The sequence below is a fragment of the Crocodylus siamensis genome, chromosome 14 (assembly GCF_052110815.1).
Source record: "Crocodylus siamensis isolate JL-2025a chromosome 14, ASM5211081v1, whole genome shotgun sequence".
In the NCBI taxonomy this organism is placed as follows: Eukaryota; Metazoa; Chordata; order Crocodylia; family Crocodylidae; genus Crocodylus; species Crocodylus siamensis.
The window spans coordinates 1,016,910-1,044,217 of NC_143408.1; the positions used below are offsets into that span (position 1 = coordinate 1,016,910).

At 45.8% G+C, this 27,308-nt stretch overlaps 1 protein-coding gene across 6 annotated transcripts in view; it reads left to right on the plus strand.

Annotated features, from left to right (window-relative positions):
* Positions 1 to 27,249, plus strand: part of CRTC1 (CREB regulated transcription coactivator 1) — a 66,472-nt gene extending 39,223 nt beyond the window's left edge. Inside the window, exons 9-15 of one of the 6 annotated variants that reach the window (XR_016439153.1) lie at positions 3,880 to 4,016; positions 5,055 to 5,306; positions 8,060 to 8,161; positions 13,776 to 13,862; positions 14,604 to 14,784; positions 15,536 to 15,815; positions 16,356 to 27,249. Coding sequence is in view for 5 of the 6 variants with exons in the window: in XM_090027394.1 (XP_089883520.1) it covers positions 3,880 to 4,016; positions 5,055 to 5,306; positions 8,060 to 8,161; positions 13,776 to 13,862; positions 14,604 to 14,784; positions 15,536 to 15,747 (971 nt within the window). In the remaining variant the exon portion in view is untranslated. Of the gene's footprint in view, positions 1 to 3,879; positions 4,017 to 5,054; positions 5,307 to 8,059; positions 8,162 to 13,775; positions 13,863 to 14,603; positions 14,785 to 15,535 lie in introns of all 6 variants that reach the window. The other 5 variants (XM_090027394.1, XM_090027397.1, XM_090027395.1 and 2 more) reach the window with 5 other exon arrangements.
* The last annotated feature ends 59 nt before the right edge of the window (positions 27,250 to 27,308 follow it).

The window sequence follows — 27,308 nt, forward strand, 5'->3', positions numbered from 1 at the left end:
CCATATTTGTGAGAGGTACGGGGCTACATTGGGGCTCTGAGCAGTTTGATCATCTGACAGTTGCAATAAAAGAGAACCATTGTGTGACTGATCACAGTTCATAAAAAAGTGTGTTGTACTTTCTTGAGCAGAGCACTCTAGAAAACTCTGTTTTTTAAATATTCTCTGCTAGTGTACTGAGAAGCTGGAAGAATACAAAGCAAGTGGATTTGATCTGTACATAAGCTATGACTATATGTGTATATATGTAATACAAATATTTTAAAGTCTGCAGTAAGAATACAGTTCCAAGTAGTTTTATTTGCTGACGTGCTGAACTTGTCTTTGCTTGAGGCCATACAGAAATCAACAGCATTCAGCGCTTCAGCAAATTGGCTGGTCTTGGCTGATCATCTGACTCTTGCATTTGAAATCGGTGGAGAGTTGCCAGTGGTTGGCCTCCATGCAGTTACACCTGCGCTGGCCTATATGAAGTATAAGGGAACTAGTGTTTGTTACAAGGAAACAAACTCCTTTCCATGGAGTTAGGCCAGGTCTGATTGCCAAATCCCTTGCATACTCCATTATTAGGAAAATAAATAGTGCAAAACCAAGCCGTTCAGTACGCGATTGTCTTCTCCAAAAGCATTTCCTGATTCAGGTTTGAAGCCAACTGTAGAAATTAGCTGGGGCAAAGATCTGTCCCTTACCTGCTTTCTCCTCATCACCTAATGCTGGTTTGCTTTTTCTTGATGCACTTGTCCTCCCTCCTGTCTAGACGGACACATTTCAATCATTGGGGGGTTCTGTTTCTTGCTTTGAAAATTTGCACAGTCTAACTAGGGATAGAGGCAAGATTTTTTTTCCCCTAGCACTCTGTCTCCATTTCCTTCTCTTATTATTCTTCCTGCTATCCAAATGAGACTGTAACAAAGCTATACTCTCTCAACTGAGCCCTTCCCATCAGCTTTGCTCATTGCTCATGTCTGTGCATTATATGCACTCGCAAATGAGCACATGTCCTCAGAAGCCCTGGGGAAACCACCTGTTGGGATTTATAGAACTGCTCAGAGAAATGTAGATCTGCATGTTTTTCCACCAGAACTTGCTGATTCATTGAAGTTCCCCAAGATCCTGCTGACTGCTGTTCTGTTGGGAATCGGGTTTCAAGACCTACTTGGTTTCCCACCAGAGAGCCTCTAGATCCTTGGCAGCCTGGGCTTCCTGCCCCTCTGAAGCCCTCCTAGCGGGCTTGGGTCGGAGTTCTCCAAGGAGCCCAGGATGCGTTCTGCCCTTCCACACCTGACTTCCTCCTGCGCAGGGAATGCCTCTTTCCACCGAGCCTGGTTTCCTTTGGTATACTCTTTCAGTGGTTCTCGACCTTTTCAGGGACATGGCGCCCCACCGCCACCTTTTTGAATCTGGCAGCAATCTTGTATGAGAACTGCTTTGTTCAGTACTGCTTCTGTGTGGACCTAGATGTAATGAGAGGTCACAGCCCTGTACCTCAGCCCCTTGGAATTGCAGTCCGTCTGGGAGGTAGAAAGACCGTAGATACGGCGGGTACAGAGATTGCACCTGGTCCCCTAGGCAAAGCAGTTCAGGAGCCAGACACACATGCCCTACCGTGTTACTCCGTTCTCCGCCCTCTTCGTTTTCTTGCCAGTTGCTCTCTGGAGCTTCAAGTCCAGAGGTGAACATGGTTGTAACCGGTTGGCTGGAGTAGTTTGTCTCTTCTCCCCCCTGGGTCTTTTTTTGCAGTAGCCAGGTTTTCACAGCTCTTGTTTTGTCATCTTTTCACCCTGATCCGTCACTGCGCCCCCAGAATTGTTAACACCTGTGGTTAGTTTTAGTCAAGTTCTTCTAAGTCGACTTCTCCCACTACTTTGATTGGGGAGTTGGGTATTCTCTCCAGCTGGCCAAGAGCTCTGAAACAGAGTGCTGTTCAAGATAGTCTCAAAGCCACATGGAAAAAGAGCTTCTACCCTCCTTTCTTCGTGCAAGTACACTTGAAATTACATTCTGTGGCTTTGAAGGTAGAACAGTCTGATTCAAAGGCTCTGGCAATCTCTTGGTAGTCTTGCGTCTCATAACAACTTCCAGCGGGTACAGAGAGCCCTTTGTCATAATTAAGAATGGAAAACACCCCTTCCATTAATGTTCTACCATATTTCTGTGAGTGCTGCATTTGTTCCATTCTCTCAAGGATGAGCTGGAGTTAAAAACATGAAGTAAAGGTCAAAGTAAATACAGAGCCTTGACAAATGTTACCTGGTAAGAATTATACATAGAAGCAACCACATCTCATCTAATGCCGTTAAGTTTATAATGAAAACCACTTGTGTGTCCAACTCATTTGTACATGAGGACAAATCTGCTACACTTAAACATGAATCTCTTTCTTGCTTTGTCCTTGTTCCTTGCCTGCCAGTTGTACCATTTCCCTCTAACGTATGCAGCATGGCTGAGTTGTTCGGTCTGGTCAGTGGAAGCGTTGTTTGGGATTCTGTGGCATTTGGTCAGTGGGGAGAGATCGCGGGATTATATTGTGTTGCAGGACAGATCCTATTGGTCCTGACAAAGCAGATGACACGCAGTCTTCCAACATGAGATTACTTGTTTCATCTCCATGAGGGTCCAAGAAGAGAACAGCTTAGCATTCAACAGCAGCCTCTCCAGTGAATGTAAAGAGTATTTACTGGTAGTTGGAGCAGGAGTCTGGGGGTTGAGACTTTCAGGTTCAGTTTCCAGCGCTGCAGGTTTTCATATTTCTCTGACCTTGAAAAATATCATTTAACCTCTATGCTATGATTTGTCCAGTGATTAAATGGGCATAATTCCTACTGCGCTGGGAAACAGTTTGTGTTTGTTAACATCCTGAAGTGATCTGAGATCTCACTTAAGAGTGCAGGCATGGTGCAAACTCAGGAGCATCTCTAACAGGTGTTTATGCAAAGCACTGACACTCGCCTTCCCTGCTAACCTGACCTCATCTCTCAGTAATGAGAGGATCCCCCCTGCAACACAGGTACTCGCAGGTGACTTGGGCAAGCAGGTTTTTTCTGTCCAGGTCTTCATACTTGTGCTATGTATGAGCATCATTACATATGGATGCATCCCCCCACATAGTATAGGGAGACTGTGGAGGGCTTTACTAATGTCTGTTCAGCACTTGACATTCTTTGAATGAAAGATGCCCTAGAGAGAACAAGTATGAATGAGCAGAAATGCCTGCAGCCATAGGGAATTTACTTGATATGGAAAAATTAGCATCCATAACATGGGGCCTAAGAAGCGGCGAGAATATGAAACTGATAATGAGCTTTTTGGGAGCATGAGATGAATGTAAAAAACACCTTTCTCTGCTGTTTCAGGCAGGTAAATTGTGGCACTGCTAGCACTAGTTTGCTCCACGGCAGTGCGATGACTTCACTTGCTCATGGACATTCACATTTGGTTTCTTCAGCTTTAGGAATGCTAATGTTCAGTGTGTGGGCTACTTAGAAAGGGATCATCTCGGAGACCTGCTTTCCCATTCCTTGTACCAAAAACCCCATCACCCACTTCTCAGAACGTTTCTTTCACTTCGTTCTGCAAATCATCCAGAAAGGATCTGCAAATCAGTCAGAGAACTGTTGGGCTAATTACATGGCAGCATCCATATGTAAGCATATGTGATCAGTAGGCACCTGCCACTGCAAAATCCAGTCCAGAACTGCTAAGGATTTCTGCCCAGGGCCCCTTTCAGGCCACGTTTTCAGTACTTCTATTGTAAGCAGTTGTACATTTCAGCTGTTCTTGATTCATAACGTTTTCATATCAACTAATCATTACCATAAACAGGCGCCAACAAATCACTGCCACCGGTCCCATGTAAACGTGTTTCTTCCTCAATGGCAGGAATGGCAACAACGCAAGCCTCTTCCCAGCAGCATCGGCAGCCGGCTGTCAGTCCTCTCTCGTTGAATGCAGACTCAAGACGGCCACAGTCCCAGCAGATGTCTCCCACGCTCTCCCCTCTGTCGCCAATCACACAGGTAGGAGGCTGCTTGCCAACCTGGGGGAAGCAGCACGCTCAGAAGGATAACGAACCTGATTCCAGGTCGTAATGTTTCAGAGTGTTAGCTGGCTGCTTCGTACTCTGTTTACATCTAGGAAAATGTTGGCTGCAAGACTGGTATGGCCCTGATTGCAACATTTTCTTAGAAATATCCCCTTTAGCGATCCTGTTCTTTTGTTAATAAAATGTTCTGTGGCTGTTGTCGGTGAGCTGTGTTAAAACAGCTAGCAGCAAGGCTTATTTGATTCCACAGAAATATATTTGTGTGTTCTCTCAGATATGGGCTGCAGTGGCAGAGCGGTTAAGGCATCTGTCTTTGGCTCAGAGATGAGTTCAAGACCTGGCCTCAGTTCATGCCAAGTTGATCCATCTGTAAATGGGTATCTGCTCAGTGGCTTGGGGAGTCAAAGGCAGTCAGACGTGATAGTAGCCAAATCGCTTCCAGTAACCTTTGGGTAAAGAAATTGGTATACCTTAAGCACATGAGCCTTATTGCTAGGGGGCTCAGGAGGATCATGGAATTGACTTAATCTGTTAGAGAATGGAAGAAACATTTTGGGAAAGCTATAGATTTCACTTTCTCTCTCCTGAGGCTCTGATACAAGCAACACGAAGGACAACATTTTCTTTTAAAGATACTGTCACAAGGTTGTATGCTTCATTGCTCTTGGGTTTCATGCTTCATTGTGAATCGTGTAAGAAACACCTGTAGTTCCTAAGAGTGGCCCAGACCCCAGGCTCTGCCCTACGTAGCATGCTCTGAGGGGGCTCCTGAAAACCGCTGACCCAATGTGGGAAAGTCCACAACAATATTAATTCAAAATCCTAAACTTAGGTGTCTTATATTAGTCCCTTAAAACGCATCTTTGAATGTGTAAATGCCATAGCCAGGGTAACTTTCCAAATGGCCTGAGAGACCCCGAGGGTTTTAGACATTTGATGTGAAAGTTTTAAGCATTTCAGAAATGACCAGAACTCTCTCTAGCCTGTGTATTTTCCTGTTCTTCTCGTTAAGGCTGTGGCGATGGACGCATTGTCTCTGGAACAGCAACTTCCACCATACCCATTTTTTACACAGACAAGTTCACAGCAACAGCAGCAGACCCAAGTGGCAAGTACTCTGCCTCAAAATACCCCTTTAATGCAGACCTCTGGTTTACAGCGAGGAACACAGCTTCCCCCACTCTCAGTTACGGTACCTTCCACCATCCCACAGTCACCTCCAGGCAGCCAGAGCCAGCCTTCAATGGGGATAGACATCACCTCGGTAAGCTTTTGAACTGTGACTGAAGACGATATAATTGGAAACAAATAGCTGTCTTCCAGAGAAAGCAGTGTCAGCCTGTGCTGTCAGAGTTTGAACTAGGCAGCAGTTGTAATGATTATATATTTAGGCACTTTCTACCCTGGACGTGACCACAGATTACTTGAATCGATCTAACACTGTTTAAACATAATGCCTTAAAAATCATTTAAGCACATGATGGCCAGCATATGGAATGGCCCAAACCATTGTTTAAACCATTGAATATGGTTTCTGAAACGCTTGGTAGGATGGATATGACCCAGATTTAGGCTAAGATAAAATAATTTTAACATGTTAGGTTTTTTTTAAACTGAAAAACTCAAGGTTTGGGTATATAGTCTCTGGACCAGATGTCAGGAGAAACCCAACAAAACAAAACAACCAAAGATCTTTGTCTTGCGGTGACAGGCTTTCTGAGCAATTCTAAGCTGACACATCTGAGCTTGAGGTATAACATGTTGGAGGGGCTTAAGAAGAAGCAAACAAAACCCAGATTCCTCTTAGACAACACCTCTGCAGTTCTGGGTGCCCTCCACCTTTTTACAAGGAGGGATGTGGGCATGTTCAATTAGTGCCATAGTTTTATATGACACTGGAAAACAGTAATGAACCAGTTATGGACAGGCTGACTTAAAATGCCATTTTAGCACCAGCTGTGTCTGTAAAGTGAGAAGAATCCTTTAAATTTGGCAAGCCTTAAATGGTGAAAGCCTACAGCATTTATGTGCATGGGGGAAGGCTGGGGTTTCATAAAACTGAAATGCATTTATTTTACGGTGCCAGAACCGAGTTGGTTCAGATTAATTTTGAGACAGCTATGTGTATATCCTCATGCTCCTGGAACAAGTTACCTCTTTCCAGACTTGCATGCGTAGTGGCCTTTTGTCCCAGGGTCGGTCGGTGTCCCCCATTGGTTTCTCATTCAAGACAAGAAGATATCAGAACTTTGAAAAAGAAAACAGTGCTAAGGAGGGTTTTCAGTGGACTCGCAGAAAGCAAGACAAACTGTTTCTGAATCATTGCACTTTAAGAGAAAGACTTGGACCAAAGTTTGTTTCTTAGGGGAAGTAGGATTTGTTTTATTTGCTTTCAGGTCTCTGAACAGAAAAACCAAAACCAAACTTAGTATATGTACACGTGGTGGTAATTCAGGGGCAGAGAAGAACTGAGAAACCAAAACATTTCTATTGTAAAATTGTTGTCTCTTCCTACACTGGAATCCAGATTTCTGAGGGTGCTTCAGGATACCAGGCCAGCTCTGAGATGATGTCCTGTAGCTAGAAGGGATACGGGGCACGTTCTTTGCTGCTTTTCTTGCTCTGAGTGACAGTGACTTGTTGGCACTGATTCCAGTGGAACATCTGTCCCCAGCAGTGCAGCTGTTTGGATCAGGAGAAGGAACCATTGCAGGACAGAGGGACAGATGGGAAAGTGGGTTTGTTGTGGGGATTGAGTTTGAACAGATTGTGCTGGTAAACGGTACTGCTTCTTGAAAGAGGTTGCTTCTCTTAGGGTAAGGTGAAGATGGAAGTCAAGGATATTGGTTACCAAGTGGCAGCCAGTGAAGACCGCAGCCAGAACATTCTGGTTCCCCAATTTTTGCAGTAACTAATACAGATTATTCTGTTCTTCATTCTCTGCTTTCCACATCGCTTTCCTCATCCTAAAGAGCTTTAAGCCCTTAACATTCAGGATACTAAGTCTGTCTGCAAAACAGCTGAAATGGTGCACATGTAAACTTGGATTGTTTTAAAAGCTACTTCTATGCTACAGTGCTGTCTCATGGAAAGCCTTTGCATTATCTTCTCCAGACCCACTAAGGTCTGTTTGGTGGCATCTTGATACAGTACCTGAATCCTGTGGGTCCTAAGAAAACGCTTCTTGGGAAGCAGAGCTACACTTGATCTGAACACTTGAAGTGGTGCACAAGATGCTAATGTAGCATGTCCCTGTGCTGTAAGACTTTCTGATTAAATTACCCTTTGCTCAGACTTCTTGGACTACAGCTTTTTCTCCAAATCATCAAGGCCTGCCTTGTAGAAAGCGCCATATTTAAATTGAAGCAGCTGCATTGTAGTTGTTTGAGTTTGTGTGGGTGTTACCTTGGTTCCTCAAATCTAGGTCCATTACACACATATAAATATGAACGTGTCTTAAGTTGTTAAGACTGAAAGCCATAAAACTATGGGTGGCATTACCCTAAAAATACTAGCTGGAATCTTCAGGCAGTGTTTGGTGCAGTGGGAAAGTATGTAGTTGCAAAAAGGTTCAGTTACTAACCTTCTTCTAGTTAATACAGCCAAACTCATTCTTTAAGCTAGTAAAGACAATGCTAATGTCACTTAGCTAAGGGCAGTTGGCACAAATTAATAATATGTGAAGAGGGCAGTAAATTTAAGAGGCTAAAAATGACTTTATCTTAGAAGACCACTCTTTCTGCAATGAATGTTGGCTGGCAGGATTAAAAAAAAATGAAAATAATAATTTTCCCATATTTGACAGCCCTGTCCTGCCTCGTTAGAAACCAGACCATGACACGTTTGAATCTCAACCCTCCTGTTTGGGGCATTTTTTTACAGTACTAGTGTCACTGCTGATATCCTAGAGCTGTTGAAGGTGGTCTCGCCCAGCTTCCCCAAGCTGTACACCAAGAAGTAGATAACGTTTCAACCTTCCATCAATCCCATGGTCTTTAATTCTGTGTTGTTCTGTAGGCGTCACTCCAGCAGTACCGCAGTAATGCTGGATCCCCAGCCAACCAGTCTCCCACCTCTCCTGTCTCCAATCAAGGCTTCTCTCCTGGCAGCTCCCCTCAAGTAAGGGACTCTGCGCTTCCACAGGCCTTGCTTCTTGTGTGTGTTTTTAGTTGAGTCTCTCCATTACTGACCCATGGTTGTCTCACTTGTAACTGTATGTGCCTCATGTATCACTGATGTCTCATCCTGTTCACAGTTTCATTCAGATACAGAGTTTTTCAATAGCTGGTGAATTAAGACTTTTTTTATTTATTTGATGCTACCGCTAAACTTTTTTAAAGTTCAGATTTCTTCTCTGTGGGGAGCTCAACAAAACCAAGCATCCAGAAAGGCCCCTTACAGCAAAGGGAATATTAGCCCTTGGGATGCTTATGCCTCCACTGGTTGACCAGGTGGCAGGAGTAGGAAGGGGGGGTCTGAGTAAATGTCTAAGGCTGGAGAGAGAAAGGAGCAGGCTGGTTTTGCATGTCTGCTGCCCCTCAACACCACTCGCGTCACCCAGTGCAGGCACCCCAGGAGCTGCTTGATGAGAGAAACGCATCCTTCGAAAGAGACCCCTGTAGGAAATCACTCAGAGAAGGCAGTCACCAGATCTCACAGCTGGGAACTGCCAGAGTAGATTGTCAACATTAGTCTTGCGGGGTGGCTGTTTTCCCATCGGTGTAAAGATGAATACGTGCATAAGTCACACATGCAAAATCATTGTGCATCTCTTTAAACAGTTCAGCGGGAATTTTAATGCACCCACAGTGGGGCACTTCAGATATAATGAATTGCTGTTTTTTGTAGTGTTGCCGATCAGCTGGAATGAGCTAGTATGGCCCACTTTCAGTGGCAAAAGAGTTTAGGACTAAAATAAGTGGAAGTTGCTGCCTTTCCTGGATCCCAGCTGCGGCAACAGGCTGTATGAGGCTCTCACGGGGCGGCACTGCAGGATCTGACCTTCCATTTCCTGTTTCGGTTTTTACTTGGAAAAGGGGATATTTCATAGGTTTTTTTCATCTTTTTTTAGGGGCGGAAGGGATCTTACAGATCATCAGGTCCAGCCCCCAGACGTCTGAAGATAATTAAGATAAATGTTTTACCCGTTTTGATTTCAAAGTCAGTGTCAGTTCTTGCTGCCAGGAGCTCATTTTGGAGCTGAGTGATATAGCTGAGGGTCAGGGCTGTCAGTGTGGATTGTCTTAACCCTCATATGACTCCCACTAAAACTCCTGTTTCTTCTACCTGCTTCTGCTAACTCTGCCTTGTCTGTCTGGCTCAGTGTAGACAGCAAAGGAAGGCTTGTTTTTCGAGGCTGCCATTGGGTCAACGCTGCAACCAGTCTGTTGGCAATTTGTGGTGTGAGAACTTATGTTTGGGTGAGTTTGGGGCTGAATTTTGGCCCCAGTGGAGAATGGATCCATTATTGAATAGTCGCTCAGTATTTTCTTTCCTGTGTTCGCAGGCATGTTACCTCCAAACAGCCAAAACCTTTTGAATGTGGCAGCCTCTTGCCAGGGGGTATCCCCTGCCCAGCCAGACTAGACGCACTCCCTCTGGCATGCACTGGCTTCACTGTGTTTGAGAAAGGGCTGTGTGGTTGCTGCGCAGTGCGGAAGGAGCTGGGGTTTAGTTGCATTATCCACTTGTCTTCGGTCTCTTAAATTGTTTTCATATTTAGATATTTGTGAGAGTCCAGCTTATAAAAAAATCATAATGCTGGGACTTAATTTGCTAAATCAGCAGAACTGAAGCTAAATTGGCTAAAACAGGCAAGATGTATTTTGGTATCTGGAACAGAACAAAAACCACTCCTCAGTGCTGCTGAATTAGGAGGCGCGCTTTCCCTGCTGTGTCAGGTAAGCAGCAGGTGGGCGTGGAAGATCAGTATAGCTACGGTTGGAAGATCGTGAACACCAAGGAGAGGGAGGAAGATGCAGGGTGAATATTTGGCTTGTGGGGAAGGGGAGAATGTCAGATCCTGAGACTGAGGTAGTTCAACAGGAGAAGAGGACAGAGCATCCTCAGGGGAGACACTGGAAGATGCTGATGATGTAGTAGAGGCTGGAAAAGGGAGGGTGATCTAGGGGTGACTTTCTAGACCTCCTGTTGCCTTTTATCCAACTAGTTTTAGGGAGACTGTCCCACACAGCCCCAGCAATGTAGAATATGCCTTTTGATTGCCACACCTTGTGCATGCAACAAAAAATATTCCTTGCCTTTTCCCAGCCTGAGGTCTGGTATCTCTTTGGTTCCAAATGCTCATTTTTGATTTCTAAGGAACTTTCCATTGAGACATGAATTGAAAAGCTCTGCGTGTGGTCCGTAGCTCTGTGTTTGCATGGCTCTTCATTAACACTGGCTTGTTTATTGCTCCTTGTTTTTCCTAGCACCTGACACAGTCTCATTAGATTATGAAGTTGCTTTTTTTAGTAGAACAGCTGAATACGGGGAAAAATGGTATGTATTTTTAGCCTATTTACGCTAGGGTTTTCTTGCAGTCACCACATCATTAACCCAAGAAGATACACTGTTGACAAAACAGACCTCATGTACCGTTTTCATAAGAGATGCGGCTGGCAAGATATTTTTCAAAGACTAGCTAATAATTTATTCTGAGAGCCCTGAAGTGTTGAAGTAATGACATTTGTAGTTGAGAGTGGGGGTATTTTATGAATTAGCGCATCTAAGAGAAATGAACATGGGTTGCTACAATGGAAGAGCTATTCAGATAGACTTGCACAATGGAATTACTTGTCACGTTATTTCAGGCCTGTTTTAGGAAAGGAACATCGCTAATTGGAACAAGAGGTTTTTTTTATGTTTGAAAAGTTTCTATAAAATGGTGGTGAAAGTGAGAGAGAGAACCGGTGCAGTGTTCTGTTGGAGCTGGCATTTCTATTGATAATTCCAGATTGGTGCAAGTTGTTCGTATTGAGAACGCAACTTCCCAAGTTTAAAATTCATTGCTAGCAATGAATGTGCTGAGAAATGTCAGCAACCAGCGATACAGGGAGGTGTGAATTTTACACTGGAAATTCCAAGTTTCATGTATTCAGACAAAAAAAAATCCCCTCTTCTGCAATTATGGCAGCTATTGGAAACCACGAGAATTATCCCTCAGTAGTTAAATTGTGCTGGTCCTAACTCGCCTCCTCATGTTAGCTGTATGCTTGCTCTTGGTTGTTGCAGGTAGCGATCTAATTAATTCAGGGAGATTGTATTTTGGTGAGTAGCTGTTAGAGAGATTGCAGATCAAAGGGTGTCATAGTACAAGTGAAACGTTGCTAGTTAAGCACAATTACTTTTATTTTTTAAGTGCAATTTACAGCTAAGCAAAGAACCAGCGTTTTCCTGAGCTCCTTGCAATTGCTCTGGCCTCCACGTGGTGATTATCTTGTAGCCCGTGCTCACTCTGGTGAGTGAGCCACGGCAGTCTTGAGCCCGGGACTAGCAACTCTAATGTGAAGATTTTTTCCCTTTTTCCAACTCTCCGGGAAGGTTCAGAGATGGGTCTTTGCTCCCACAGACTATTTATTGTACTATGGCCTGGGCTGTGGTATCTGATGAACAAACATTGAGGGGCAGCGAAGCCCCATGTCTAACATGCTGAGTACAGTCTACCAGAGAAGTATTTAAAGAGAAAAGGTATTTTATTTTTAGCTTGACTTGAATATAATTTTGCTTAAGAAAGCACGAAAGAAGAATTTTGAGACATCCCGTTCAAGTATAAATCAATAGGTGGAGTAGGATTATTCCATGAGGGAAGCCGTAAGATGCAGTTATAAAGAAGATGGAAATAGTCTTGTGCCCCATGGCCTTAAGATGATACTGCCTTAAGATGTGGGCTGGACTAGCTGGTCTTTTCCAGCCCAAATTTCTAGTGGTTTGGTAATATTTCTCTGTTACTCCTGTTCTTGGCTGAGGGGTCCTGAATCTGATTTAAGGAAGAGCTAGCTTCATTTAACAGGAGGCCAGTTCCTTAGTTGACCAGAACCAATGTGATCAGAGCATCCTTTCGTTTCCCTGCTTTTGGCCAGCGCAGCAGCCAGGTGCACAGCGTGCTGGAGGGCGCGGAGCCGTGCACCGTCTCCCCGGATTGCGGCGGACTTGTGTAGCCTGCCTGCTGTCTGGGATGTGAGTAGTGATTTCTGCTCTCTTGGGGCACTCAAGCTATGCTCCCCACATGCAGTGGCACGGCATTCGAGGTACTTAGAGCAGCTGGGAGTCCAGTCGGAGCTGTTAAGCAAGACCTTTTGACTATATGTTAGGTGGCACACTGAATTTTCAGTGTGCTTTCCTTTTAAAACATGGGCTCTCGACTTCTCCATGGATGCCACAGTAACTCAAGATTAATGCAGCCTAATATCAGAAGATCTTCCCAGAAAGTCCCCATCTCTTCCTCTGAGAAAGAAGTGTTAGCGTGTTTGCTTCATGAGTGTCCTCTTCCAAACACAGCTGGATGGCTGGTTTTAAAAAACAACCCAACTAATCCCATTAATGCTCTCGGACAATAGAGTCTGTCACACATACTTGTTGTGCCGTAAGGAACTGTGTTTCATGTGAGATGTACTCCGACTTCTTTTAACTGTTTGCTGTTTTGGACTTCATCCTGTGCTTTAAGTACTTTGCGACGTTGCCGTGTTAGTCTGTTAGTTGGTGTAAGTATATATTCACTAACTAGGCATTTGCTTAACTTCTTGCCATTCAGCTTTCCAGGGGAAATGACCTGTTTTACCTTTGTGTTGAACTCCATCTGTGTAAAGCTCTGGAAAGTACAGTCAAACGCGGGCATCTCCAGAGCAGAGACAAACTTCCTATGCGAGCTGTCTATAGAGACTCCATTTTTGTGGAGGATTTTGAGGGAATTTCTCCTGCAACCCCTGTCTCTCTCTGTTGTATCCACCAACCCTTTTGAAGTAAATAGAAGAGGAGTTGCAAGGTGTTGGGGTGGGGGGGGGAATCCCATTTTGTAATCTGTTGGTCAGCCTCAGAATGACAGATTGCTAACTGGGCATTGTAGCATCCGCGAAAAAGCCAAACCTGCCATAGTTAGAGCTTGTCCTGGGAATCTCGTCCCTCTTGTACTGCTGAAAGCACCCGTCTCATGCAGGCACTTAGCTGCTCTTGGAATGACATGAATCCTGTAAGCTCAGGTTTACTTTAGCACACTCTTGTCTTCCTTAAACTGTCGAGTCTAGAAATATCAGGTGAGGCGGGTAGCCAACAAGCCGTGCCTGTGCACTGCTGACAAGCTATTACATGGGCTGTTACCGTGTGCACTCAGCCATCTGGGCTGTATCTGGGGCATTTATCCTTTTATTTAAGAGGCAAACACCAACCAAAAAAAAAGCTTGTTTTATTTTTGTGCAGAAATTGAAGGGTGACTCTTATTACTGGGGATATTTACCCCAATTCCGTTAGAAACAGATGTTTTTCCGTGTCCTCCCTGTCTAGGAGTTCATGATTTCCAGACTCTCTCTTTGCGCTGGAGGAAAGGAGATGCATTCAGACATCTGACGGGCGAGCACAGCATTTTCTTAATGTGCTCATTGTTAGATTTCTTTATTAAAGAAGGGCGGTTTGTGACCAAATTTGAAGCCAATGAGTTGACAGAGTTCACTCCCTCGCCATGGGTCTGCCTGCTTGTTTGTGAGACTCTCACGCCATAAAGACTCTGTTTTGTTTTCAGCACTCTTCCATTCTGGGCAGTGTATTTGGTGACTCCTATTATGATCAGCAGATGACAGCTAGGCAGGCTAATGCCCTATCCCATCAGGTGAGCAAATTCATCTCAGATTTTGAACTGTTTTGGCCACCCTGACAGTAAAGGATGCATATAATTCAATTTGCAGCTAGTCTAATGTAACATTACTGTCCGTGTCGTTTTATTCCCGTTGTTTTAGTCTGCAGCTACACAGGTATTTCATTTTTTCTCTTCCCCCTAGGCATTATAGCAGCTGATTTTTAAAGGTACTCTGCCAAGACGGCTAGATTAGAAAGAAGCCCCACCTTCCTTGACGGTAGTCCCCTGTGGGAAGGCTTCACTTGGTGGGTGGCAGCAAAACACAGCTCTGTAATTTGCAGCCAACCTGTGTGCAGCCTCTGAATCTGAACAAGCAAGTCCTGTGTCTGTCAGTGAAGTCACCAGCGCAGTTGCCCCTTCAGCTGCGACGTGTGTCATTGCAGCCAGAGGGTGAGGCAGCTTCTCAGTGGGACTGTGCTTGTGCCGGCCTCACTAGCATCCAGCAAGGGTCTTGTTTTTTACTTTATTTTAAAGGGAGTTTTTAGGGCCAAGGTTTAGCGCCCAGGTAAGACACTGTAGGCAACAAGCAGCTAAAATGGGCAGGTATCTGTTCAGTACTAAGTGGAAAGCAGCCCTCTTTGATCTGCAAAACCTAAAGATGAATTTGTTTGCCTGTCTTTTCTGAAAATGATCTTCCAAACGAGAGGCTTTAAACTGCTTCACTGTGTTTCCTGATGCTCAGAAGTAACAATTCCTTTGTGCCTTGGTCTTCAGCTTGAACAATTTAATATGATAGAAAACGCCATTAGTTCCAACAGCCTGTACAGCCCGTGCTCCACCCTTAACTACTCCCAGGCAGCTATGATGGGCCTTACTGGGAGTCATGGCAACTTGCAGGACTCGCAGCAGCTGAATTACTCCAGCCATGGAAACATCCCCAACATCATCCTTACAGGTAAGGCACTTACCAGCTCCGGGGAGAGGGGGTGAGTAAAGCTGTCCTCTAGTGCTGGGGATCCACTTGCGCTGCATGATGTGCCCAATCGGCAGGAGAAGGGAAGCATCTTGGTGCCTGTGGAGGTCACGTTTGCTGCGTACAAATAAGTGAGTTGTGTCAGCCAGACACCTTTTGGATGCTTATCTTGCTGTGATCCTATGACCCCAGCTGACTTCCTGCCCTTTGGGCAGGGGGCTGGACTCAGTGATCTCCTGAGGTCCCTTCCAGCCCTAATGTCTATGAAATCTATGCCTTGTGGCTTGACCTCCTGTGTGGCCGCGGGAGCAGACACCACACGCAGTGACAGTGCTCGTTGCCGCCCTCCTGTCCGTAGGTGCGTGAGGAGAGCCCGGCCTTTACGGCCCTCAGGTTCTGCGCTGAGGCTTGCCCCAAGAGGTTTGATATTTGTGCGACTGCCATGGTGGCCATCTTTGCGGGTCAGCTCAAGCAGGACCTGGCTTGAGTTTCACTTTTAAGATGCTTGAATAATGTCAAGTCCTTTATAATGAGGCTTTTGAGCGTGCTTTGAACCTGCAGCTCATGCAGGTAGACTCTGCTTTCCTCCCTTCCTAAGCCAGAGTCAGTTGCTCTGCTCCGTTTGCCAGCTGTTGATTGCTTTACCTATAGCCGGAGGATTACACTAAGAATGGAGTGTTTTGGGACAGCAACGCAGACTTACTGAGGCTTCTCTCTCCTCTCTTGATTCCAGTGACAGGAGAATCGCCTCCCAGCTTATCAAAAGAACTGACCAGCTCTTTGGCAGGCGTCGGAGATGTCAGCTTTGATTCGGATTCTCAATTCCCTCTGGATGAACTCAAAATCGACCCTTTGACCCTAGATGGACTGCACATGCTTAATGACCCAGACATGGTCCTCACTGACCCTGCCACAGAGGACACTTTCAGGATGGACCGGCTGTAGGGTGTGGACAGTGAGCCTGGGAATGGGACGTGTTTCTGGAGCCCCGCTGAACTGAAGAAGTCCAATGGGTCAGTCGTGTCAGATTGAGTGAGTTGCTGAGACCAGTAGCTCCATCATGTACAACGTGTACAATGAGTAAAGCTTGTTGTTCTAAGCTTGCAGTGCTGCAGACCCCCACTTCCCTCCGCGCCATATTTTATCCCTGTTCCACTCATTGCCAATAAATGAGCAAGGAGTTTGCATCGGCCTCCTCCCCTCCGAGCCCACGGCACTGGAGTCCCAGCATACGGTTGTCAATTTATCCTTTGCACTAGAAATGAGGAGGGGCGGGGGTTCCAGGATGGGGAAGGTTCAGGGCCAAGGATAAAGAGATCTGTGTAAAATACCGAATGGCTGGCGGTCGACGTGTTGCCGAAACAGCGTCCCCTCACGAGGCCGAGGGAGAACCGACTGCCGGCTCCCCCATTCACTCGAAAGCCTATGTGTTGCCTCCCTCTGGAGCCGAGGGAGGGCATCTTTTGCAGTTTTGACTCTCAGACTGCTTTGTGACAGCTGCTTTGTCGAGTAAAATGCTTCTCCCTTGATTGATATGCCATGTTTGTTTTCAGGTTCGTTCCCCAGCTGTTGTCCAGCACCCACTGCCTGTTCTCACGCCTTGAGCAAACTCATGTACTCAGCAAAGCAGGAAGGCGGCCTGGCAGCCCCATGGGCTTTTGTAGCCGGTTATCCAAAAAGACTGTAAACACTATTTTCAGAGCTGTTTCTTTTTTAAAAAAATTAAAAAATAAAATAAAATAATAAAAAAGAGAATTTCTGAGCACACAAAAAAGTCCTATAATTCATTACCTGGTGAGCATGAAGGAATGACAGGAACTTTTTAAATCAGCTGCAGGTATCTTGGAAGCTGAGTTGCAGACGATTTTTTAATTCTCCTCTTTTGTGTGAAAGTCTTGGGCAGAGGGAAGGGCGTGTGTTTGGCACTGCCAAGTCCCAGTCCCAACAGCTATTTTTATGGGTTTTGTTTTTTTTTTATTATTATTATTATTCTTGTTCTTCACCCATTAAATATTCTGTTGCCGTTATTTATGGATTTTTTTTTTAATTTAAGTGTTTGGGTATTAGAGAAGTAGCTAAACTACATAAGGCCAATCGAAACATTCTGCATAATGTTTGTACAGTACATCCTGTTGTGTTCTTAATCCGGAAATATTATATCTATCTATATATATGTGTGTGTGTGTGTGTGTGTATATTTTTAACTAACTGGAATTTTAAACAGATGCCGCCCAGACATAAGCCCAGGGGAAGTTTTGTCAAGCATTTACCTTTATATATGCTCAAATTAGGGTGACAGGAAAATACGTATTCCTTCTGTTGCCCTGGAAAAAATCACTTCTATATACCAAAGCAGTACTGTATTCTTGCGCACGCTGAGACTCTGTTAAATCCATAATAGACTACTTCTGTTAGTCATTGTTAATATTCTGCAGTGCAGTGTAACAGAATGATGAATGATACTTTATCAATGACAGATTGAAAAAACAAACCACCCATTGATTCGGAATTGGTGGTTTCACTTAAATGTAATAGATGAGAATGACATTCAGTAATGAGTCCCAGATCCCTGACACGGGGATCTCTCGCAAATCTGAAAAACGTGTCTTGCTGTTTACCCAGAGCTCGATGCACTTAGAGTAATTGCCTAAGAAGCAGAGCTGTTAAAATGCGGTGGGCATTACACCAGAGTCTGCACAGGAGCAGGACTTCTAAATACGCTGACTTCTGTTAATCAACTGCGCTTGAATTGTACTGACAAAAACTCAACATATGATAGTGCATTGAATGATGTCAATTAAGGAATCACTGCTGAAGGGGCACATTTCCATTCTGGAGAGGCTGAACATCCAAACAGATTTGTTTGATATAATCTCAAATAAAGAAGCCTTTTTAACTATACTTAAAACTGGGTTGGTTTTGTTTTCCCCCTCTCTGGGATGACATTTATTTCAGCCTCTCTAAATCCTATTCTCCCTATTGACTGAAGCTGCATGGCATTGATTTGCACTGGTCTAAAAATTCGCCACTGCCTTTTGAGTTGTAAAGCTGGTATTTTTGGAAAAGATTCTCCTCTTACCCCTGCCCTGCAGCCCAGCTCGCTTCTTCCTGCCCCCTTGCAGCTCCCCTGGCAAAAACAACCAACCAAAAAAAAACCCCCTTGCTGTTTTGAGCAGAAAATGTAAAAGTCCGCAGAGAGTGGACAACTCCTAATGAGTTATAGCTCCGTTTCTGTGTGCTTCCAGAAATCTGTGGGGTGCTGCCCTGAGATTCGCAGATGCTGCTAAGCAGAGTTGCTGTCAGGATCGTGTATAATCTGGGTGCGTGTTTGCTCACGTTTGTGCCATTAGTCGACCATTTGCACTAACAACATTTTCTTTTTCCAAGCTTTCATCGCCATGCAAGCTTTCTCTAAGAGGTGCTTTTCTTTGGCTCCTCCCCATAAAGCTTTGAGGTTTTCCTGCATCTCCGTTTACAACATTTGTTAACATTTACGCCTGAGACGACATGTTGCTCCCCAATGTCTGCTTATTTCAGATTGCTAATGCTTTCCCGATTTTTAAAAAGTAGCTTCAGAGAGGAGGATGCCCTAACAGAACACAAGTCATTTGAGAGCAGATTATTTGGAGTCCTTTGCTTCAAAGCAGCCAAAGGTACAGTGCAAACTGAATATGCTTCTCACAGTTTAGTCTCCTCGACAGCACTGTTGGTCCACTGGTGGGATCTCTGTCTATATTGCCCTCTTGTTCAGACGGCTCTTATGCATGTAACTCTTGTCTGTGATCTGTTTGTTTTAAAACCAGAGTCACTGCAGACCGAAGCGTCCAGTTAGGAATTCCAGCCCCTACTGGAGAGTGTTGCGGGCAGATCTCGCTAGAGGCTACCTTCTGACGTGTTTTTGGGTTTTTTTTGTTTGTTTTTTTTTACATGTGTATATAGGAGAGCGTGTTTATTAGACTTGTAAGTAGACGTTTAAAATGGCCTTAATTTAAAAATATATTTTGGGTGGGGAAAACATCTGGATGCAATTGTCCAAAAAAAGTAGGGACCATCTAAGTAGAAGTGTTTTCACTCTGTTCCTTTTTGGGGGTAGGGTAGGGGCGAGGGCATTGTGGGGAGGGGGTGGTTGGTGGGGAGTATTGTCTCCTGCCCCAAGATGGGGCAGGCTAGCTGCTTTATTTTTAACCCTTTGAGAGTCCACGCGATGAGTTCAGTCCAGCGCCAGCCCATTTCAGCCCTTTCTGCACTTCACTTCCTAGCAGACTGGCCTCTTAGCAGCACGTGTGCACCCTTCACCAGCAGAAGAATTATTCCCTTTCCCTTTTGTTAAACACTCTCTATTTAAAGTTTAAAACGTAGAGCCAGTGTGTTCACAACAAGTAGAGCTCTTTTTGTTTTAGTTAGCTAATATCACTTTCCATTTAAATTCACCTCACAGGGGCAGTATGTGTGGGAAATGATGAGCCATTAGAATAAAGGGATGATACATGCGGACATCAAGGCAAAGTAGTGCCGGATGAGAAAATTGGAGGTATTGGATCATATTATTTCAGTGGTAAATCATTTTTGAGCGTCTCGTGTCTCAAAGGGTTAACGTCCAAACATGCCTGCTGATTCGTTTCCGTATAGCTGATGTTTTTATAAGAATTTCCCAAAACAGACTGTTGCATTTGCCAATATTTTGGGGAAATAATAGGAATAAACTTTCAATGTATAGAATACTGTGATTTCAAAAAGCAGATTTCTGCTATTTATTGCAGCTTAAGGGGGGGAAAGGGGAGCTGTTTTCCATTGTATATAGTGTTGACATCTGCATTCTCTTTACAAACGGATCCGCGCAGGCTGAGTCGAGGTAGCTCTGTGTGCTGCATGCATGGCTGACCACAGGCAGCATCGAACGCATCTGTCTCACTGCTGCTCGTGCATGAGAGTGACCACTTTGCCAGCATCCTTTAACTGCGCACATCCTTCCTGGCCAGAGAACCCCGGCCTAAAGTAAGGAAACAAATAGGGGGGGCAGAGTTTGCAGATTCGTTCGGCAAGAAACGCTGGGTCGTTTGCGTGCTGTTTTGTTTGGGTTTTTTGTTTCTTGCTGTGCGCTGAGAGTCCTGGTGCACCCCACTGAACCAAGATGCTTGCTTCCGACTTCCTGCTGGGTGACTGAGTGCCACGCTAAGCTGGCATGAAAGCAGTAGCTGGCAAAGAGGTGTCTTTTTTAATTTTTCTTTAAACTAACTCCCACCGGTGTCGGCCCCTGCCTGTGTTGTTTTTGACACGTGCTTTTCCTGTAGAAACAGTGTTTCCAAGCCGCCCTCCCCGTGCGCATGGTACTCGCTCGGAGCCCCCCTCGCTGCACAACCTGGGAACGGAAAGCCCCTCCACAGGCAGTGGTTGATGTGTCTGCTGTGCTTACAGGAGATGAGCATTGTGACCCACGTGTGGAGCCCCTGTCACTGTGATGGCAATGTGAACGAGCACTTAGCATTTATTCTGTGTATGTCCTTTTCCAACAAGCAAGAAATGTGTAGTGGTCCTGTCCTTTGTACTTTCTGTTGCGTATTATTTACCCTGCGCAGTGTAGGCATGGATTGCATGTCGGTTTTCTACGCGGGCACCATGACGACATGATGAGAACTGTGTATTATAAATCATTTTTACCTTTTTAAACAGAATCATTGTGTGGAGTTTCTATACTGCAAAACTGAACACTACATTAAGCTCTCTTCATGCGTGTTATTTATTTTTTGGTGGGTGGGAGGGGGTGGTTCTCCCTGCAGTGTGTATTCCCTTATGTGGGCTTGACTGACTGTATCACAATAAAGGCCTGAAGGGGTAAAGCGTTTACTGTTTTATTCAGTAATGTGACCTGGGGCTGCAGAGGCAGCTGGGGAAGAGCGTGTTGTAGGAAGCGTAGGATGGGAAGCAAATAGGTAGTGGGCAGCACTGGAAATCCAGCCGTGTAATAGGACAGACCAAGTCCTTGAAGCAAATAGAATGTTATATGACGATTTGATGCCATTCATGCGATGAATACGATGACAGCCTTGTCCAGCACGCCTACGACAGACTGCGCTGCTTGTGGGAAGATGGATCCAGTAACGGTTTTGCTTTGGACTTGCCCTCAAAACTTCTCTCGCGTGTCCCGGCTGGTCATAGGAAGTCCGTGGTGCGGCTCCTTGCCTTTCCCAAGAGGCTCTTGCTCTTTGGCTGTGGCATTCGCTGCTCTGGTGGTCCCAAGGCTGTATCAGAGCAGTGTGTCGGGTTGTTGTCGGGTGGTGGTATCACTGGATATCAAAAAGGAAGGAGAGAAGAGGAGGACATTGCACCTGGGCAACAGTTCCATATGCACATGCTCTGAATTCAGATTTGGTTACAGCCCATGTTAGGGTCTTGCATTAGACTCCACTGGAAAATTGTCCCCAGGACAAGAGTCCCAGTTAGTGTCTCTCTACAGGGCAGTCTGACCTCTCCCCATGTGTCTCCCAGACCTTCCCTTCCACATTTCCTACAGCTAAGGATGAAAGCGGCAGGTTTGCAAAGCTTTTGTTTCTGACTCATCTGGCCCCAGGTTTCAAATCTGTTTGCTTCAGTGTTGCTCAGTTTCCCCCTTGCAGTAGCAGTGGAGGGGGACACAACCCCGGAGCCACACTCATCAGCAAGTGGTGTTGGGGGAGCCCATGCTGTCCTGGCAAGCTCTGCAGCAGCCATCACGTTTTTGGATCTTTTTGTACTGGAGTAATGGATCCTTTCTAACCTGTGTTCCTCCAGGTGTCAGGACCCAAAAGGCACAGGTGCATTCCTTAGTGCTTTCTTGATGCAAGGGGAATGAAGAGCCTGCCTGTGCAGCCCAACGGACTGCCAGGCCAAAGGTGCTTCTCTTCAGTCTCAGCCTTATGCATTCAGTCCCTTGAAACCAGGTGAAATGGTTTGTCTGTTTACTGCGCGAGGCTCAGTAAGTTTGCGTCCCATGTAGCCTGTAAGAAGACTGTAGAGCTGGACTAGACCAGTGGTCTCCAAACTTATTTATAAGTTATATACACATACTACTCGTGTACCATAAGTGACACGTGACCGTCTGACATACGGACCGAGTGAGGGTGCCAGTGTCAATCCATATATTAAATATTAGTAAAGCTTAATTTCTTTCTTATTTTTTTAGATAAAAAATAAATATAAACAGAAGCTCTAATATTTTCTTCCTGCACCCCAGTGGATCGTCTTGCGCACCCCACTTTGGAGACCACTGGACTATATGGCTGTGCTGCCCTGACGGATCATTTTTTGGCTGTGCTGCTCTGGCCATGGTCAAGATTTACTAATACACCTGCATGCCACAGATGCTTTTAGGGCAGTGAAGTGGGGTACTTAGTTTTGCTGGACTCTGGAAAGGACTGGGCACCATGAGCCACCGCCTTGTCTGCAGAAATGTTGTTTGCCTTCGCTGTGTGAGGTGTGTAGTCGGCACAACAGGATAACTTCCCAGATACTGGTACAACTGGGAAGGATTGCAAGAACTGAGACCAGAGTCCCTCGTGGGGGCATGGGGACACCAGCGGGAGCATATTAGCTCCTTTAGCAAAAGTTCAGCTGCGTGAGCTGTTTACTCCCTGGGGACTTGTGCGGAAGGAAGGACCGGCTGTTTAATTGGAGCTTGCTAAATAAACTGTTGCTGCTTTCAGGTCATATGTAGTTTTATGAGTCCATAGTAGGAAAAGCAACACAGATGTTCATTTTAGCCTCGCTCTTTCTTACTGAGCCCCTAGCCTTTATATTAAATAGCTACAAGAGAATGGGGCAGAACGTCCAAACTGGACGGCCAGCTTTTGCCGGCTACATCAGCCAGATCTGAAATGCTTCCTGGGGCACGGTGCGGTCTCCTTGTCTGTTCGCAATGTGCGGCTCTCAGAAAAAGCACGCATGAATGCGGTACATCATGATACAGGGGAGGGAGGTTTGTTTTGTAAATCTAGAATACCTTAAACAGCCGGCTTGCCAGCCTGTGCTTCAGGCTAGCAGGGGTAGGTCAGCTGAGGTGGCAGGAACTGCCTTATTTTGCATCTGTTCTCAGTTGCTGCACGCTCCCCAGTTACCGTCCAGTAAGACCTTGGGGTGCTCAACAGATGGCTGTGCTTGTCAGTGCTGTGTTGTCCATGCTGCACTTGTGTAAAGGCAATGCAATGCAAGCTCTTGACAGGCAGAAGAACCATATCCTATTTCTGAAAGGAAAGGTGATTTCTGGAGAACGTGGCTAAGCCCTGATGCTGTTTCACTGTCCATGTATCTGGCTGTGCCTCGATTAGGAAAATTCACAGTAGCTAATGTGGCAAAACTACTGTTTAGAACAAGTAAGTGCCTCGTTAAACAGTATTTTTTGTCTCAAGTGAGCAGCGGGTGCCAAGAGACTGTGACCCTAAAGAAAGGACTTGCTGTAGACAGTTCTTTCTTGGCAGTCGTGAGCCATCAGCAGTACCTGCAGGCTCCAGATAGCCCTGGCACAGTCTGATGGAGCGTGTCGGAATCAGACTATTTCACTATTTGAATGTTTCCCGACAGTCGGGATGAACCTCCCAGAGTTTCCTCCCCTCTTCTCAGCTTGCTGTGGGTGCTGACTGTTCCCTGCCTTAGTTAAGTTGTGCACTGAGACGTGCTTCTGCATGTAGCGCCAACGGAAAACATAGCAGTAAATTGGATTAAATGGTCAGAATGCGATGCCTGAGGAAGCAGCACGGGGGACGAGCTGTGTGCAGGCAGAGGGCAGAGCTTTCCCTACCACTCCAGACAGTGGGAAGATCCAGCCTGGGAATCCCGAGTGGCCACACACTGAGCCGGCAGCCAGAGCAGGAGTGAGCGAGCTGGGGTTTTTTGTTTTTCTGAAGTTTGCACAGGACTCGGAGACAGAAGCTGATTGGGGCTGGCTGTTAAAGCTGCTTGTCCCTGTCCAACAGTGTCGCTCACAGCCAGCAGTTTTGGATGTTTGTGGAGTTTCCAAGCTGGCATGGGGAGCCCCCTTCTTCGAATCACTTCTCTTGTGCGGCCTGACTGCATGTTGGGAGTGGGCTGCAGACCCAGGCACATGAACATAAAGCCCCTGGAAGAGCTGGGCGTGCTCAGTGCTGAGCTGAAGGCAGTGGCCTCCTTGCACCCGTACCCCGCTGGTTGGGAAACTGCCTCCTCCCTGTGCAAGTGTAGGCAGCGGGTATGAGAGCCTTGCAGCTCCTGGTGCGCTGGTTCCTGTCAGGCAGGCTGCTAGTGTGGGGAGGGCAGGAAATCCTTTTCTCTGGTGCCTGTTTAGAAGGAAGGGCTTGGTACCGTGCCTTTGTGGCCTCATGCAGTAGGGAAGGGGCCTGGCAGGACGGTTGGGCACAGAGCTGGCGTGTTTGCAGGCTGGGTGCCTGGCTCTTGGTGCAGAGTTTTAGTTTGGGCTGCCTCAATGCTGTTTGCTTGGAAGACACTTCCATGCAGCCACATGCGTGTGCATTTCTAACTGCTGTGAAGCCGCAAGTTAGCGTCCTTACGTGTTCATGTTGCTCTCCCCGGCGCCTCCCTACACTCGGGGGTTTCCCACGGTGCTGGATGGAGCTGAGCCAGAGATGTGCCTGCAGCAGCACGACCACCATGCCGGCAGGAAGCCTTTCCAAACTAGCTTTAACCCTGCCAGCTTGGGCACCAGCTGCAGCCCAGTTGTGGCCACCCAGAGCTCAGCACGGACTGTATTGGTGTCTGCTGTATTGCAGACCTGCCCCCACTGAACTAGGTGCTTGCTTCTGTGCCTGCAGGTTGTGCAGCTCCTTGTTAGTGTGGGGGTTTGGTGTCGGCCCACGCTGCGCTCCTGTGCAGTGCTCTCCTCAGGTTCGTGTTGCAGATGAGTCACTGTGAGGTGCCTCTCGGTGTTGGGAACCGTGGGTGCAAGCTGGCTGCACCGCGTGCTGGAGCTGGGGGAGGAGGCGCCTCGTGGTGCTCCTCCATCCTGCTGCTGTCTGTCCTCCAAACTCCAATGTCCACGTCTACAGCCCCAAGTGACTTGTGTCTTGTGAGCTCTTCTTCCCTTCCCCCAGTCTCCCTCAGGCATTAGGAATTCCTCTGTTGAATAGTTTTAAGAGTGGCAAAAGTTTGAAAGTGGGGGAGGGTAGAAGGGGAGAAATTCTCAGCGTCTGAGATTGTGCCGTAAAGTCCTGCTGATGCTAACCCGGCCTCTCTCCTCTGCTCCTGCCCTTTCCAAAGCATCTCTTCTTTCAGTAGAAAGACAACCCACAAGCATTTTAAGGTGCTTCGTGCCCTAGAAGTGAGCGTGTGTTGCTTGGGGCTTCCAAAAACATCCAGCAGCAGCCGGTGACTGTGGAGGCCAACACCAGTCTGCAGTTTACAGGCAGGAACTTTGTCCTGGGCTCCTGGGCAGCTGCCCCCTCACTTCATATCCTGTATGGCACCAAGCAGGCTATCGGTGCTTGATCAGAAAGCCCTCTTCCTTACGGGTTTCCTTGTCGCAGCCTCCTGTTGCGTGTTAAATGCCTGGAGGCTCTGGGCTCTTATTTCACTTGAACAATTTTTGTACTCGCAAGGAAAGGACTGATCTGCATCATGATGACTAGAGACCAGAAACCATTCCAGTGTAACAGCCGTGCCCACATCTGAATGAACTGCAAATTGCTTGAGCCTAAGCCTTTTAAAACTGGTTTTGAATGGAGTTTCAGTATTACAAAGCACTCCCCACCTTTTGTAGGTATGAAAGGATACTGTCCAGAAGAGCTCCCCTCTGCAAACCCTAATGGTGCTTCTCTCTGTCCTGTGCAAGTTTTGCAAATAGACCTTTGAAAAAAGAACATCCCATGACCTGCGCAGGGTCCTGGGACCTTCGTTTCTCTTTCCCGAAAGGCTGGATGCAAATCCTTCCCTGAGAGGTTTAAATGGTTGCGCTTTGAGAGTGACTGAGAGGCATCTCTGAAGGTTTCGGCAGATGGCAGGAGGCTTACATCTGTAACAAATCTCAGCTGAATCTGGGGACGTGGGGTGGGGCGTGGCACATTTGGCTGGTTTGAAGGCAGTCAGATCTAGCCTGTCATTTTGGAGAGCAAATTCAAAGTGCTTTACTGAGAGACTGGTGCAGATCCTGCTGGTTCTCATTAGAAACGTGTCTGCTGTCAGCATGTCGTGGCTGACTCTGCCTTCTGCACAGTTGGACATACCATGGAAACGATGTGCTGAGTTGGTCAGTGCGCCCTCTGGGTTATTCAGTCCGGTTCTTTTATCCCCTGGTTTAGAAAGAAACATCGCCAAAGATCTCGGTCTCTGAATCTAGCAAAGGGACTAATGCCTGTCACTAAGGGCGGCGTGTCATTATTCCCATTGGGAGTCTTGGGGGCAGATAACGGTGGGTTGGAATTTACCATGTAAGGGGCGATTTTAATTCCAGTCTGCCCTGATTTAATTGTTGGTGAAAGAAAACACATTAGCTAGTAGGTGTCTTTGTGCTTTGTATAATGCCATGAGTTTCGGTCCAAGAGGAGGAGGTTGGAAATTTTACTAAATATAGGAAAGATAAGTAGGTGAAAAACTTATGTACTTTCAGAGTAGAAGATTAATATTATACCTTATATTTATGGGACAAAGTATTGAGGGGACATAGGACTCATTTAAACAAAGCTTTGTCTTTACTTACTGGTTCTTAAATATATATGGCATGAGCATCTACACACTTAGGTGATAAATACTACATATGTGTATAAACATATACTATACACATCCAGACGCTGTTTGGTCAGCTTTATAAAGCTTATCAATTACAAATCCTGTCTTTCAGTCAGTTCTAGCTAGTAAGACTGTAGGCGTTTTAATTAAGGTTTTGTTCCATTTTTTTTTGAGGGAGTCGGAATCACCGCTTTTATTTTTACCCTAGCTGGGCCCCGTCTTTGGAAGGATCCCTTTTAAACAAGATGTGCAAATAGACTGCAGTAGCAGAGTACTTATGAAGGGAAGGTTTGATTTCAATAAAGTTAAATACAGCTGCTTCTGGCAGCTTCTCTCACAGACTGGCAGCTAAATACAACTTCATGTAGTTCAGAGTTTAGGGGAAAAGTGTCAGATTTATGCATTTTCAGCAACAGTATAATATACTGTTCTTTACAAGCTAAACTTTTCTATTAAAGTAAAGTGTGGATTATTTCACTGAGATATGCAAATCCTCTGTTCAGCTACCGCTTCGACACAGGAACTCTGGAGAAATTGTCCCTGCGACATAAGTTTTATTTATTGTGCTTTTCTATAGGTAAAGTGGAAAACTGAAGTTGGCTTCAAGTGTTTGCAATCTGAGACATGATGTGAAAAAAAAAAAGCAGCTCAACTAAATGTACATTCTTTTCAATCTTTCTTTTTGTGTGAAGGCTTTTGTCTTTGTATCTTTGCATTATTTGTAAATGAAATGTAATAAAAGTCCAAATGTTTTTGTCTCTGGCTGCTCAGCTTTTCTTAATTTTTCTTGCTGGAGCTTTTGGATGCGCCCATGTTGAAGG